This window comes from Lactuca serriola, chromosome 3 (assembly GCF_051521515.1).
Source record: "Lactuca serriola cultivar US96UC23 chromosome 3, Lser_US96UC23_V15, whole genome shotgun sequence".
NCBI lineage: Eukaryota > Viridiplantae > Streptophyta > Magnoliopsida > Asterales > Asteraceae > Lactuca > Lactuca serriola.
Genome location: NC_136410.1, coordinates 33,877,560 through 33,893,022, shown reverse-complemented (window position 1 = coordinate 33,893,022; position 15,463 = coordinate 33,877,560). Strand labels below are relative to the sequence as shown.

General features: G+C 32.6%; 2 protein-coding genes across 2 annotated transcripts; both read right to left on the bottom strand.

Moving 5' to 3' along the window:
• Window positions 1–4,937: 4,937 nt before the first annotated feature.
• On the bottom strand, window positions 4,938–5,435 carry LOC145095128 (uncharacterized). The gene has a single exon (XM_079033063.1). It carries the CDS (start codon window positions 5,433–5,435, stop codon window positions 4,938–4,940), a length of 498 nt encoding a protein of 165 aa, XP_078889189.1.
• An 8,228-nt stretch (window positions 5,436–13,663) lies between these two features.
• Window positions 13,664–15,154, bottom strand: LOC145091834 (epoxide hydrolase 3-like). The gene is made up of 3 exons (XM_079029648.1): window positions 14,576–15,154; window positions 14,214–14,455; window positions 13,664–14,115 (listed from the first exon to the last, which is right to left on the bottom strand). The coding sequence occupies exons 1-3, from the start codon at window positions 15,053–15,055 to the stop codon at window positions 13,866–13,868; spliced, it is 972 nt and encodes a 323-aa protein (XP_078885774.1). The 5' UTR covers window positions 15,056–15,154; the 3' UTR covers window positions 13,664–13,865.
• Between the last annotated feature and the right edge of the window lie 309 nt (window positions 15,155–15,463).

Genomic DNA, 15,463 nt, shown 5'->3' with positions numbered 1-15,463 from the left:
TTTATTGAATAACTTTTTGTTAAATCCTAAAATCATAAATTCAGTTAGATACTTAATATAGAAAGTTTGTGTATATGTATTTTCATGATTCAAAATGTCATTATAAAATGAATTCATTTATAAAATATAATCGAGTATATATTTCGTGCTTTTGAATCAAAGTGATTTTTCAAACAATTATAATTTTATGTTTAGGTAAATTTTTTTATATTTATTAACATTATGTAACTTATAATACTATTATAAACAATTTGAATAATCATGAGAGTTTCAAATGTATGTTGTGAAAGGATAATGCTTCATTTATCGGTCCAAATTGATCAAACTCGAACCGATTCGGCTTAATATACCAAACTACATAACGTTTTTCTATTGAAACCCGGTTTGTATATATTTTGTGTTTTTGAATCAAATTTAATTTTCAAACAATTATAATTTTATGTTTAGGTAACTTATTTATAATATTATTAGAAACAATTTGAAAAATCATGGGAGTTTCAAATATATGTGCTGAAAGGAAAATGTTTCCTTTATCAGTCCAAATTGATCAAACTCAGACCGATTTAACTCAATATACCAAACTACATAACAGTTTTTCAACTGAAACTCTGTTTGAACCTAAAAAAATCTTGTTTAAAACCATTTTCGGGATTCTAAAACTTAAATGGATAGTTGCCAATAAAGACAATCTCACCAAAGAATACCCTCAACATCCTAAAAATGTAGGCATAAAGACTGCATGAGCAATATCTGGTCTAGTGATAGTCAGGTAAACCAAACTCCCAACAATGGTACGATAAAGACTTGGATCTGATAATAGGACACCATCAGTTGGAGAGTACTTTGCATTACTCTCTATAGGCGTATCAACTGTTCGATTATCCGTGAGTCGTGCACGTTCAAAAAAAATCTGAAATATACTTTGTTTGAGATAAAAGATAACCCTTTGGAGATTGAGCAACTTCAATCCCCAAGAAATAACAAAGTAATCCCAAGTCTTTCATAGCAAAACGGTGAGCCAAATCACGCTTTAAAGACTCTATACCATCATGATCATCACCAGTAATAATCATGTCATCGACATATAAGGAAAGAATAATCCGACCTGCATTCGTACATCGAATAAATAGAGTCAAATCGTGGTTTCTTGGTTGAAAACCAAGAGAAGTAATCACCGTAGAAAATTTCTCAAACCAAGCACGAGGGGCTTGTTTGAGGCCATATAGAGCCTTCCAAAGTCGACAAACTTCACCTGGTTGGTGAGAAATACCATGAGGAGGAGACATGTATACTTTTCATGAAGATCACCATTCAAGAAAGCATTCTTGACATCCATTTGATAAATCTTCCATTGGCGAATGGAAGAAACTGCAATCAAGGTGCGAACAATCGTCATTTTTGCAGCAGGAGCAAACGTCCCCTCATAATCCATAACATACTTTTGCACGTACCCTTTCGCAACAAGTCTGGTTCTATAACGCTCAACGGATCCATCAGACTTTGTTTTGATTTTATAAACCCAACGACAACCAATCGTGTGTTTTCCAGGTGGAAGCGGAACCAGATCCCATGTATGAGTCTAATAAAGAGCTGCAAGTTCCTTAGCCATAGCGGTCTCCCAAAGGGGATCAGAAATGGCCTCTTTATAGGATGTTGGATCAGAGAGACGATGTACATTAGCAATAAAAGAGGCAAAAGCCGGTGAGTAAGAGGAATAGACAAATTCAGGAAGCTTTGTGGACTTCTTATTACGATAAGGTCTCGATGGAGGGGGGTCTTGATGATTTGCAGGCAGAGGATTAACGATTGGTGCTGGATCAGCAGCAACTGATGGATCAGTGACATGTGGTGGATCATCAATGTCAATGCTAAACGGATCAATAGTACGGAGCTCCTCTCGGGTTGCATCATGTGACTGAACAGGAATGCTATAGAATGGAATATGCTCCAAAAAGGTGACATTGCGAGATATATACAGTTTCTGATTTGAAGGTTCATAGCACCAATAACCTTTCTGACCAATACCATATCCCATAAAAACACAAAGAGCTGATTTTGAAGACAACTTATCTCTCTCTACATGAGGCTTCAAGACAAAACATGTACACCCAAACACTCGTAATGGAGAATAATCTGGGAGTTGTCCAAACAACATTTCATAAGGAGACTTCCCCGAAGTGTACGCAATAGGAATGCGATTAATAACATAAGTAGCGGTATGAACAACTTCTCCCCAAAACATATTGGGAACTTGAGTAGAGAGTAGTAAGGATCTAGCAGTTTCTAGGAGATGTCGATGTTCTCTTTGCAACACCATTCTGCTGAGGAGTGTCTGTACAAGATGATTGATGTATAGTGCCATCAGATGCCAATAATTGTTTAAAATCATTGGAGGTAAATTCTCCTCCCAGATCACACCGAAAACATTTTATGATAGCGGAGTGTTGAGTCTTGACAATAGCTTTGAATTCACTATATATGGTGAAAAAGTCAGACCTATGCTTCATAAAATAAACCCACGTATAACGAGTGTAATCATAAATGAATGAAACATAATAGTTAGCTCCTGACTTGGAGGTTATCAGAGAAGGATCCTACGCATCATAATGCATAATATCAAAGGGAGCAACAGAACGAGTGACACTTTTATTAAACTGTAAAGCAGAAAAATTTCCCAGTTTACAACCACAATAATCAGAAATATCATCAAATTTCAAAGAGCCTAACACACCAGTGGAAACCAAAAACTATAAACGCGACGCTGAAACATGTCCCAAACGAGAATGCCAAAGATTAAAAGGAGACGATGAAGGGTTTAAACGAAAAGACGACAAATCGACACTAGATTTAGCAACATCAGTAACATGTAGCTGCTCCAAGCCATAAAGCTCCCCAAGTCTACGGCCTATCCCAATCACCCTCCGAGACCAAATGTCTTGTACACAGCAGAATGAATCAGAAAAGAAGACCCAACAACCAAATTTACACAACTAACTGACCGATGCAAGATTCAAAGCAAGTGTAGGAATGTAATACACATCTGTTAAAGATATATAAGGAGTGACAATAGAATCAACACCCTCTTCTGACATGGGTGTAGCACTAGCAGACATAACAGAGACAGGTGTACGGGAAGATAATGAAGCAAAAGATGAAAAATGTGGTGACATGTGATGAGATGCACCAGAATCCAATATCCACAAGGATGAAGGAGTACCAAATGTGTTGGATGAAGACAGACCTGAATGACACATGGAAGCTGACATGACAGTTGGATTGGTAGCTAAGAACTGTCTGAACTGCTCAATAATCTGTGGATCCAAGGCTGATGGTGGTGTGAAATCTGTTTCATTCTCAACTGAAGGTGTAGCAGCAGCATACTGTGGTGGCCTAAAAGATGAAAAAGAGGGACATGACTATCCAGAAGACTTGTTCTGCTGTGAAGACTGAGAGTGTGCTGGTGATCTTGTTTGTTGTTGCTGCTGATTTCCCTTGCTTGTTAGCAAAGGAAAATTTTCCTTCCAATGGTTCTTCTTCTTACAAAAAGCACACCCATCAAATGCAACTCTGGGATGATATTGGTTTGAAGATTGGGGTCGTTGTGAAACAACAAAGACAGCAGGAGTGGCTGTCTTGGGAGCTTTATCAGCATGGGACTTGATACGAGTTTCTTCACCAATCAACTCGTGAACAACCAAATCAACACTGGGAAGAGGTGTACGATGCAAGATTGATTAACACAGACCTTCAAAATATGAATTTAATGCCATCTAGAACTGAACCAAACGTTGCTCTTCCCTTCTATCAATATAAGGCTTAAAAGCCTTCAACACATCAGGTTCTGTAAGAGCTAACTGATCCCACAAATCCAACATAGCTGCATAAAATTCCTGAACACTGAGATTGTTCTATTGGAGGGCTCGAATATCAAACTCTAATTGATACTGCTTTGCAAAGTTAGACTGAGTATACAACCTAACCAAATTATCCCAAACCTCCTTTTCCGTGTCATACTTCGCCAACTGAGTACCAATAGACTGGATGATAGAATTATTAATCCAAGTAATGATCTTGGAGTTATCAGTCTCCTATGAATCCAATAAGGTTTCATAATTAACGGCCTTCTCATCTGTTGGTTTCTTCTTGTCACCTATAACAATCCCCCACATAGTCTTGCCACGCAAGAAATTTTTCATAACATAACTCCAATAGGCATAGTTTTTGCCATCAAGTTGAATACTAATAGACTGACATGGGTGTAGCACTAGCAGACATAACAGAGACAGGTGTATGAGAAGATAATGAAGCAAAAGATGAAAAATGTGGTGACATGTGATGAGATGCACCATAATCCAATATCCACAAGGATGAAGGAATACCAAATGTGTTGGATGAAGACATACCTGAATGAGACATGGAAGCTGACATGGCAGTTGGATTGGTAGCTAAGAACTGTCTGAACTGCTCAACAATCTGTGGATCCAAGGCTGATGGTGGTGTGAAATCTGTTTCATTCTCAACTGAAGGTGTAGCAGCAACATATTGTGGTGGCCTAAAAGATGAAAAAAGGGACGTGACTATCCAGAAGACTTGTTCTGCTGTGAAGACTGAGAGTGTGCTGGTGATCTTGTTTGTTGTTGCTGCTGATTTCCCTTGCTTGTTAGCAAAGGACAATTTGCCTTCCAATGGTTCTTCTTCTTACAGAAAGCACACCCATCAAATTCAACTCTGGGATGACATTGGTTTGAAGATTGGGGTCGTTGTGAAACAACAAAGACAGCAGGAGTGGCTGTCTTGGGAGCTTTATCAGCATGGGACTTGATACGAGTTTCTTCAGCTATCAACTCGTGAACAACCGAATCAACATTGGGAAGAGGTGTACGATGCAAGATTGATCCATGCAGACCTTCAAAATCTGAATGTAATGCCATCAAGAACTAAACCAAACGTTGCTCTTCCCGTCTATCAATATAAGGCTTAAAAGCCTTCAACACATCAGGTTCTATAAGAGCTAACTGATCCCACAAATCCGACATAGCTGCATAAAATTCCTGAACACTGAGATTGTTCTGTTGGAGGGATCGAATATCAAACTCTAACTGATACTGCTTTGCAAAGTTAGACTGAGTATACAACCTAACCAAATCATCCCAAACCTCCTTTTCCGTGTCATACTTTGCCAACTGAGTACCAATAGACTGGATGATAGAATTACTAATCCAAGTAATGATCTTGGAGTTATCAGTCTCCCATGAATCCAGTAAGGTTTCATAATTAACGGCCTTCTCGTATGTTGGTTTCTTCTTGTCACCTATAACAATCCCCCACATAGTCTTGCCCCGCAAGAAATTTTTCATAACATAACTCCAATAGGCATAGTTTTTGCCATCAAGTTGAATACTAATGGACTGAAGAGAATCATCTCTTGGGGCCATATTTTAATATCAATCAAATAGTAAATACGAGTAGCAGCAAAAAAATGATCAAGATCTCGAAATCAACAAAGTTAGACAAAAACGAAACCCTCAAAACTGACAAACGAACAAATCAAACCAAACCAAATACAGAAACGAACAAAAAAGGCATACCCCAAAATTGCAAATGGTGACAATGAACAGTGCATGTGAATAGCACTGATGAATAGTGCAATGAATAGTAACCGTGATCAGTAGCCATGATGAACAGTACCCGTTAATGGTACTCGTAATGAACAGTAACGTTGATGAATAGTAATCGTCAGGTGAATAGTAACACCGATGAACAGTAACGTCGATGAACAGTAATCGCGATGAACAATATCGCGATGAACAATATCGATGAACAGTACTCCGATGAACAGTGTTGATGAACAGTACTTGCCCCCCCCCCCCCCCCAAAAAAAAACGTAAAACTACAGATAATCAACCGAGCTCTGATACCATGTAAAATAACAAGTGAAATACATTTAACGGCTAGGGTTTCATATTATTATCAAAGAGAAGTACAAATACAATGAAAAGGAAAGGCATAATATATAGACAAGCTAATTAGGGTTTCCTAGCGAAAATGCCCAATCTTAAAACCCAACACAAAATAAAGCCCAAAATCTTATTAGGCTAACAGTTTTATCTACAATTTTGATATTTTCTAGCATTTTAGTCACTAACTAGCCACAAAGTTGCTTTACATTTGTGTTCGTCTTATTTTAAGCCCAAAGAAATATGGAAAGAATTCACCGGCGTCGCGGTTTTAAAACCGCTCCAATGTAAAAACTTCACCCTAGCTATTGAGGTTTATATAAACCGAACCGCAGTTAAAACAACAAACCGCACAAAACACAAAACAGAATCAACCATAAACCGCACCAAACTGTACCACGTTCACCCCTACATAAGACCCCAGTGCAATAGTTTTTACAGCTGACAACTTCAATTAACAATATACTACTAATAAGCCATCATATATGCATGGTTTGTCAAAACTCAACTTCTTTAACATGACATCCTTACATCGCAGCATCTTAACTCCTACTTAGTCCTTACTCTAACTTTCGATTATAAGTTTATAACATACTTTCAACTTCCATTAAAAATTATCACTTGTCCACTTTTATCTCATTCCTTTAGGATTTATATCCCTTATATAACATAAGAAACGCAAATCAACTCGCTAATCACTAATTTCAATCTCAAAGTTACCTTTGAATATGTGTTTTCCAAATGATCATTGTAATGTTTAGAAATTTAATTATTTGAATTAAAAAAAATAGATCATTACCCATGAAAAAAAAAACAAAAAACTGGAAGACTTTATTTGGGAATTAAAATAGACGCAAGTTGTTTTGTTGTTGTAAACCAAGATGGTCAGTTCTTTTGAAGAGGTTTGTCTAAAAAACAAACAACTATTGGCTCTTAATGTGGAGTTCTCCTTCAATTCCCCAATATTCCCACTTAAATCATAAGGGTTTTCTTATAAAACTCAACATACATCTCTTAGATACTTATTTAACACTAAAGTAGCATTGAAAATAATCATCTAGACAAATTCTTGTACTTAATAAACAACAGATTAAGGAAAGATTAGTTACCACTAACTTAATTAAATCAAATCACAGTAATACCCTTTGCTTGTCTTTAATTTCATTGTAGTTGCATTTAATTATATTATAGTTTAAATAATAATGAGGGGTATTTTAATAAAAGATATTTTTAGAAATACACTATTATTTGAGAAATAGACTATTATTTTTGAGAAGTAGAAAGATATGTTTATTTAGAAATAGACTACTATTTTTTTTGAGACAAACAAAAAGAAAACATATATATATATATATATATATATATATATATATATATATATATATATGTTCAAATGAGAATCACAAAAGAATAAGAACCCTAAGAACTTCTAATTGTAGCTTTTTAAAATAAAATAGGGGCATAATTATAAATATCAAGACATATCAGTTTAGTTTCACAAATAATTTATCAGATCTTGCAAACTAGATCTAAAAGCTAGATCTGATTCTTTCTTTCATAGTTCTAAAAAATTCAACCCATCAATTTTCTCTCTCATTCCACCGGTGGTAGGAACCTCCAGCTGCCGTCGCCGCCGCTGCCGATGTCTACCTCGCCGGAATCCAAGTTTGCACCGTTGCCGTCATCCAGATGTGTAATTTCTACCCGAGATCCACCTGATCGAACCACCAGATACATCGCTAGCTTTGTCCTCCTCCATCTTCAGAGCTATGATGTTTTCCGGTAGCCGCCACCACCGACGACATACCTCCTCCGACGATATCATCTTCTTCATCCTACATCGTCACTCCACCAGATCTACAACCATATCCATCATTTTCTCTCCGTTTTCTTGTGAACCAATAGATCTACATCAGATCTCTCTAGATCTAGATTAGATCTCATCAGATCTGCATCGGATATCACTAGATCTGATGTGTTTGTGCATTTTCAATTCAGATCAGATCTGACCGGCGTACCAGATCTCGAGATTAACAAAGTTTCGAACGCCAAATCTACTACCTAACACCAGATCTTCATCAAATATGATGTGTGCGATGCATTTCATGTATGGATCAGGTGTATCTGGTGCATTTCATGTTGGCTTGCATCAGATTTGATTTTTGAAGATAAATATTCAAAAAAATCAGGCATGTCGATTTTTATAGATAAATCTCCTTTAAGTTTTGTTATTTTACTTGTTTTTCTACTTGCATCTGTTGTAAATCTCTATGATATATGTGTATATATATATATATATATATATATATATATATATATATATATATATATATATATATATATATATATATATTTGTTGTTTTTTCTGTTAAAGTGTGAATTTGATATTTTAATCTCTCATTTATTGTATAATTGTGTTAATCTTAGTTTTAACTGCTGTTAAGTTATGAATGTATAATTTTTTTGAATTAAAATTTGAATTTATTATACTAGTTTGTGGATTTTCTATATTAAATTGTGTATTAATTGTAATAAGTGTTTTAAGTTAATAATATGGATGTGAATACTATTTTTTGTATTAAAATGTGAATTTAGTGTACTAAATTGTGATTTTTGTGTTTTAAAGTGTGAATTGATTGCATTAAGCTTTGAACTTTCTTTTTAAGCTACGAATTGACTGTATTAAGCTGTGAATTTTCTGTTTGAACTGTAAATTGAGTAGATTAAGCTGTGAATTATGTATATGAAGCTATGAATTTTGTGTATAAACTTTGAATTTAATATATAAAGAGTGTTAAGTTGAAAATATAGTTGTGGATGTTTACTTTTTGTATATTAAACTTTGAATTTTGTGTACTAAACTATGATTTTTGTGTTTTAAACTGTGAATTGACTGCATTAAATTGTGAATTTTCTTCTTAGACTATATTAAACTGTGATTTTTGTGTTTTAAACTGTAAATTAACTGCATTAAACTTTGAATTTTCTTTTTAGACTATGAATTAAGTATATTAAGCTGTGAAATTTTGTGTATTAAGTTATGATTTGATTGTATTAAGTTGTGATTATTTTATAATTTTTTTGTTTGTTTTTGAAATAATGTAAATTTTATTCACGGCTTAATATATTAAATTCACAATTTAAAATATGAATGAGTTATGTATAAATTTTTTTTATTAATTTTATTCTGAATATATTTATTTTTATGTTATATAAATATATAAGAATACATTAGTTTTAATAATAGTTTTGTGTTAAATTCAAATTGAGTGAAATAAATGGTTTATTAAATTGTAAATGTAGTATTTAAGTTATTAATGCAGGACTTTATTTATATTTAAAAGAAAATGATGGTTGCGATGCTAGTACAAGTGGTTAATGGCAATATGTGGTGGTGGTAGTAGTAGAGTTTGAAGTTTTGATTTCTTTCAGTTTGTGAATTATTGTAAAATGGTTTGCACTAAGTTGTGAATTAAACCATAAATGATCAATATAAACTTGTAATTTATATAAGTTTTGTGTTCAAATATGAGAGCATATAAGAATGAAAATATTATACTGCAAAATTTACCATTTTGCCCTTTTTGAATTTTTTTTTTGGATTTTTACATGTTTAATAAGAATATCATATAAGTATTTACTAACTAATGAGGGTTCTTAGGGTTCTTAATCTTTTATGGTTCTCATTTGAACCACTCCCTATATATATATATATATATATATATATATATATATATATATATATATATATATATATATATATATATATATATATATATATATATATATATATATATATAGAGAGAGAGAGAGAGAGAGAGAGAGGAGGGTTCAATTGAGAAAAAAAAGGTTGAGAATGGGGGAATCATTCTCAGCCAATCATTTAATTATCACCTTAACATAAAATACACGGTAGCAAACTTGTAAATATGATATGATATCTTTCAATCACAGATACGTAACTGTGGATAATTTGATAACAATTCAAATTCATTACTACTCGATTGTTCGTCATCCAAATTTCTTCTCCAAACTTCAACGATCATCCATATTTCTTCAATTAAATCCTCGATCAACATCATCCAGTGTTAACCAATCATCCATCTTCGTCAAAAACACATTCATCAACGTCATTCAACAGTAGACAAAAAAAATTTCGTTTTTGGTTCTTTCAATCCAACCTTCAATTTTGCTTGAATACGAGCATATCTTCAACATCTACGATTAATTATACTCTCAGTGTCATTAGATCAACATCATCGATAATCAACAACAGCTTCACTTCATATCATTCACTCAACATCGATTATCAAACAAAAATTTGAAATTAAGGTTAGAAAAACATCAAATCATTTTTTTTTGAAAAATTTCATATAATTATCTATCAATCTACTATTTTGTAAGTTTTAAATAGTCAAAGTATCATGTTTTTAGCATTTTTGAAAAAGCTTACTTGTATGCACTCTAACTATTTGATGAAATGCATAAACTAAATTACCACGTTATATTCACATATGAATATGTTTTCGCACCTTAATCAGTACATGATTATTAAAACACAAAACAAATATATAATTTTATATGTTATTCATATGTGAATAACATATAAAAATTATATATATTTGTGAATATACCTTGTAATATTCATATGTTAATATCCTGTGTAATATTCATATGTGAATAAACTATGTAATATTCACATATGAATATATTATCTAATATTCATAAGTGAATATATTATCTAATACTTACAATTGATAATACTATGTAATATTCACAAGTGAATGTATCTTTTAATATTTAAATATGAATATATTGTATCATATTCACAAGTGTATATACTATATATTATTCATATGTGAATATACTGTGTAATATTCATGAATGAATATACCATGCAATATTTAGATGTGACTAGAATGTGTAATATTCACAAGTAAATATACTATATAATATTCACATGTAAATCTACCATATAATATCCATATGTGAATATACTATGTAATATTCATTTGTGAATATACCATGTAATATCACATGTAAATATACAATATAAACAACATATATCATATAATATTCACATATGATTATACATTCATGTGTGAATATATCATGTGATAATTAGAATGTGATAAATCGCTATTATTATGAACTAAAAGTATATTTTTAACATTTTTTTTATGTGTATTCAAATGTTTTTCAGGTATCGTTATAACTCAATAAAAGAATAATATTTCAATCAATGGTTTGTTCATATCCTGGTGGTTGACGATTGGTTGACGTAATTGAGAAGATATCATTGACGAAGACAATATGTTTTTATATTCACGTGTAAATGTTATACAATTTAATATATTCTTCATTTTGATCGTGTTAAATTCAAACTCAAATGCAAATGATATTCATTAACCAATACAATGTTGTTTGTCTTAGTATAATGTTGATTTTACATGTAAAATAATATTGTTACAATATACCAAAAAAAAAAAAAAAAAAAAAAACCTATTCATAAACCAATTCGTATAGTGTATTGTTTATTTTTATATATAAAGATTGTATTCACAAAATAAATAAATATACATGTATAGTTTATTCACATAAATACAAATAACAGATTACAATGATGTTTTTACTAGTGGGATGGAAGTTAGTAACATCAACAATAAATATGTCGTAATGATTTCTAAACTTTATTCATATATGAATACATAGCATGTCATGATGATGTCATCACTAGTAGGAATGAAAATTTAGTGACATCATCAAAACAATTTGCCGCAATGAAGTTAAGTCTCGGAATTGGACGAAATCGCATATTTGATGTAAAATGGTGCGATTTACAAAACTCACCGCTTCGCCGTGACGTACGGTGTTTTTCGGCCATTCGGGACTGTTTAGGGCCTCAAAATGACGTTTTTCTATTTTTATAATTTTCCGAAAAAAAAGTTATCATTTATTCACAAATGAATATAACATTAATAAAAATATATATGCTTATATAATTATTTTATTAACCTAAAAAGATTAGTTGTATGTGAATAAATATACCTTCTTATCAAATACTTTTTTTTATCTTTAACTTTATATATTTTGTAGTCCTCGGTTTTATTGACAGTTTTATTCATTTGTGAATAATACATATATATTCACATTTGATTATTACATATATATTCATTTGTGAATATTACATATGTTCACATGCAGATATAATTTTTATATGTTATTCACATATGAATTACAAACTTGTTTAGGACCTCAAAATAATGTTTTTTTTTCGAAAAAAAATACATTATTATTTATGAATATTACCTATATTCATTTGTGAATATTACATGTATTCGCATGTGAAAATAGTTTTTATATGTTATTCACATATGAATTACATAGTTACTCTGTATTTTTAAAAGACATACATTGATTTTCGTGTAAAGACATATTCACTTGTGAATATTACGTGATATATTTAGTTTATGCATTTCATCGAACAGTTGGCGTGCAAATAAATTAACTTATATAATTATGGTAAAAAAATTAACAATTGAAGCCAATAATTACAACACAAATCAAATCCTATCAAAATTGATCAATAATCAGTAGGTTTAGATCAAAAATTGTGAAATTTTTTTATAAAAAACGAAGTTTTTCAAGCCTGAAAATCGATTTTAAAAAAAATCTTCAAATATATGGTTATCTTGATGCACTTTCGATTGCTATCTGTTTTTTGATATTGGTGAATGTTCGATTGATGAAGTTTCGATGACCGGTGATCGCAAAATGATGTGACATCAATAAATATGGATTATGTTTATCGATTTTGCTTGACATCAATGAAACTGGACAAGATTGAATCACGACTAACACTTAATGGTACGAATAAATGTTTTTGATGATGAATCACAACATTTTGATGAAATAACGAAGATATTTGATGAAGAATTGATGTTTTATGAAGTGTCGATGTTTTTTTGATGATGAACAGGTGACGTTGATGTTTTTTTGATAAAGAACAGATGACGTTGATGAAGAACAGATGATGTTGATGGAGAAGATATGATGTTGATGAAGAACATCGGAACGATCCATATGAATGAATAATAGATGTTGTTGATGAAGAACGAATGAACGATTCAGAAAAACAGCGTGTCTTTAATGACTTAATCTATATGTGTTTTATATATATAAAATAATTGGCTGAGAATGATTCCCCTATTCTCAACCTTTTATTATATATATATATATATATATATATATATATATATATATATATATATATATATATATAGAGAGAGAGAGAGAGAGAGAGAGAGAGAGAGAGAGAGAGAGAGAGAGAGAGAGAGAGAGAGAGAGAGAGAGAGAGAGAGAGAGAGAGAGAGAGAGAGGACAAATCATTGTGGAGTTCATTTCCTAAAAAAGCAAAAGTCATAAATATTTACTATGGCGCTGGTAAGACCGAACTTTACCAATATATGTGAAAAGCTTAGAAAGATAAGCTAAACCCGTGTCCAGTTAAAAATTAATGGATTGGAAAATATTAATCATTTAGTTTTTTTTTTAATTATAGACAAAATACTTAAATTTTTTTTTTATGCATGTTCTCTATTTAAAGTCGTGCACTGTGAGTTTTTTTTATTTAATTTAATATAGATGTTGCTTTCTATCTTTCCTGCTACAATCTCTCTTTATTTCTTTCTTACAAGAAACAAACCTTTTGTGTTTACTCCATTAAATTTCAGCCTTCATACTTAAAAGCGTACACGATGACATTTATTTAATCCAAAATCACTTCCTAGAGAAATCTTTAACTTGCACGATAGAAGACTACTAAGCAATTAAACTTCTGCATCGCTCGAATGATCGGGTCTCTCCCTTAATTAAACCACTTAAATCTTATCATAAAGGTTGAAGGCATTATATATAACTGTTTACGAATTGATGGATATGTTTGCTGATCTCTTCAGGTTTTTCTTCATGAAGAAAATGACCTACACCTTGCAGTACGGTTACATCGTCTAAAAGAGGCACATCTTTTTTGAACCCTCCTTTTTCTATATAGTCTCTAGCACCCATCGAGTTGTAGGTCAGGTCAAGGTCACCCACGATGAACTTAACAGGTACCTTCACTTGAGCTCCAGTCCATGGGCCAGTTAGCTCCCAGTTCCTGTAAATCCACAAAAAGAGTTTTCTTTTTTGTCCATTTTTACTAAATTAAACAACTTCAACTTAATTATATAGCTAGGTAGTTCGAATCTAACTTACAAGTTCAAAGCTCGATAGTAGTTTAGACCTCCGGTGAAGCCAGTTTTTTCATATTTGCTTGTGTAGTATTCAAGATCTTCTTTGGACATCCATGAAGGCAAGATTATAGGATCATCAGGTGAGGTTCCGAACCCAATACCTTTGGGTAGAAAAAGGGGGGCAGGTTTGCGATAATTGAAGAAATCATTTAATACTCTATCTGTACCCCATACCGCAAATTCACCTTCGATTTCTCCAGGTTCCTAGAACATATTCATGTGCATATAGAGTGGTGAAGGATAGTTAAAGTGACGCAGGTGGTTGTGTGTGGAGTGTGGTGAAGGTGTTGCTGATGGGAGAATTAATTGAAGAATTAATAGAACCTGAAATCTGATGATGTAGTAATCGTTTCCATAGAGAGCACGAAGTCCATCGATAGGTTTGAACTTAGGATTCCTTGGACTGAAAGGAACACTCATATTCACCAAGGCCTTTACTTTATCTGGCCGATAAAGACACAAAGCCCAGGCAATCATTGCACCCCAGTCATGTCCCACCACAAATACCTTGTCCTCGCCCGGAGCAGCCACAGTGTGGATGAGCGCCACCAGATCTCCAACCACATGAAGGGTAGTGAACTTGCTGGGATCGGAGACAGGAGCACCAGTGGTGTCACCGTAACCACGGAGATCGGGTGCCACAGCACGGTAACCATGTGAGGCGAGATAGAGAATCTGGTGGCGCCAGGTGTACCAGAGCTCTGGGAAGCCATGGATGAAGAGGATGGTTGGGCCTGTGCCAAGCTCTGCTACATGCATGTTTATGCCGTTCACTGCTACCATCTTGTGTTGGATCTTCTCCATTTTGTATTTCTGTGTGTGTTTTGTGGTTTTTTTGGTTATGTGTGTAAATGTTTTTGAAAACTAGTGTGTGGATATATACTCCTGATGTGGTTCCTGTAAGATGTGGAAGATGTGAAATGGCGGCCCTGTTAACGAAAACATTTAATAATTTTTAAAACATAAAGTAATACTAGGTTCTTACGTAAAAGTGAATCAATAATACATAAATATATTTTTTTAATCTAAACAGAATTATATTCGAGTTATTTATGAAAAAAGGCAAAAGTGTGATCCAATAAATTATATTGTGTTTATTGAGTTTTTAATCTAATAATAGTGATTACAAAACTTAATTACTTGATTATTGTACTTTGAATTTTATTTACCAAATGATGGTAAAAACCAATATGGCCCCACTTTTTATTCAAT

Coding starts and splice junctions, on each gene's coding strand:
- LOC145095128 (XM_079033063.1), bottom strand. CDS start 5,435: ATGGCCCCAAGAGATGATTCTCTTCAGTCCATTAGTATTCAACTTGAT.
- LOC145091834 (XM_079029648.1), bottom strand. CDS start 15,055: ATGGAGAAGATCCAACACAAGATGGTAGCAGTGAACGGCATAAACATG. Junction 14,456..14,575: donor ACTACATCATCAGATTTCAG/GTTCTATTAATT, acceptor AATATGTTCTAG/GAACCTGGAGAAATCGAAGG. Junction 14,116..14,213: donor TACTATCGAGCTTTGAACTT/GTAAGTTAGATT, acceptor GTGGATTTACAG/GAACTGGGAGCTAACTGGCC.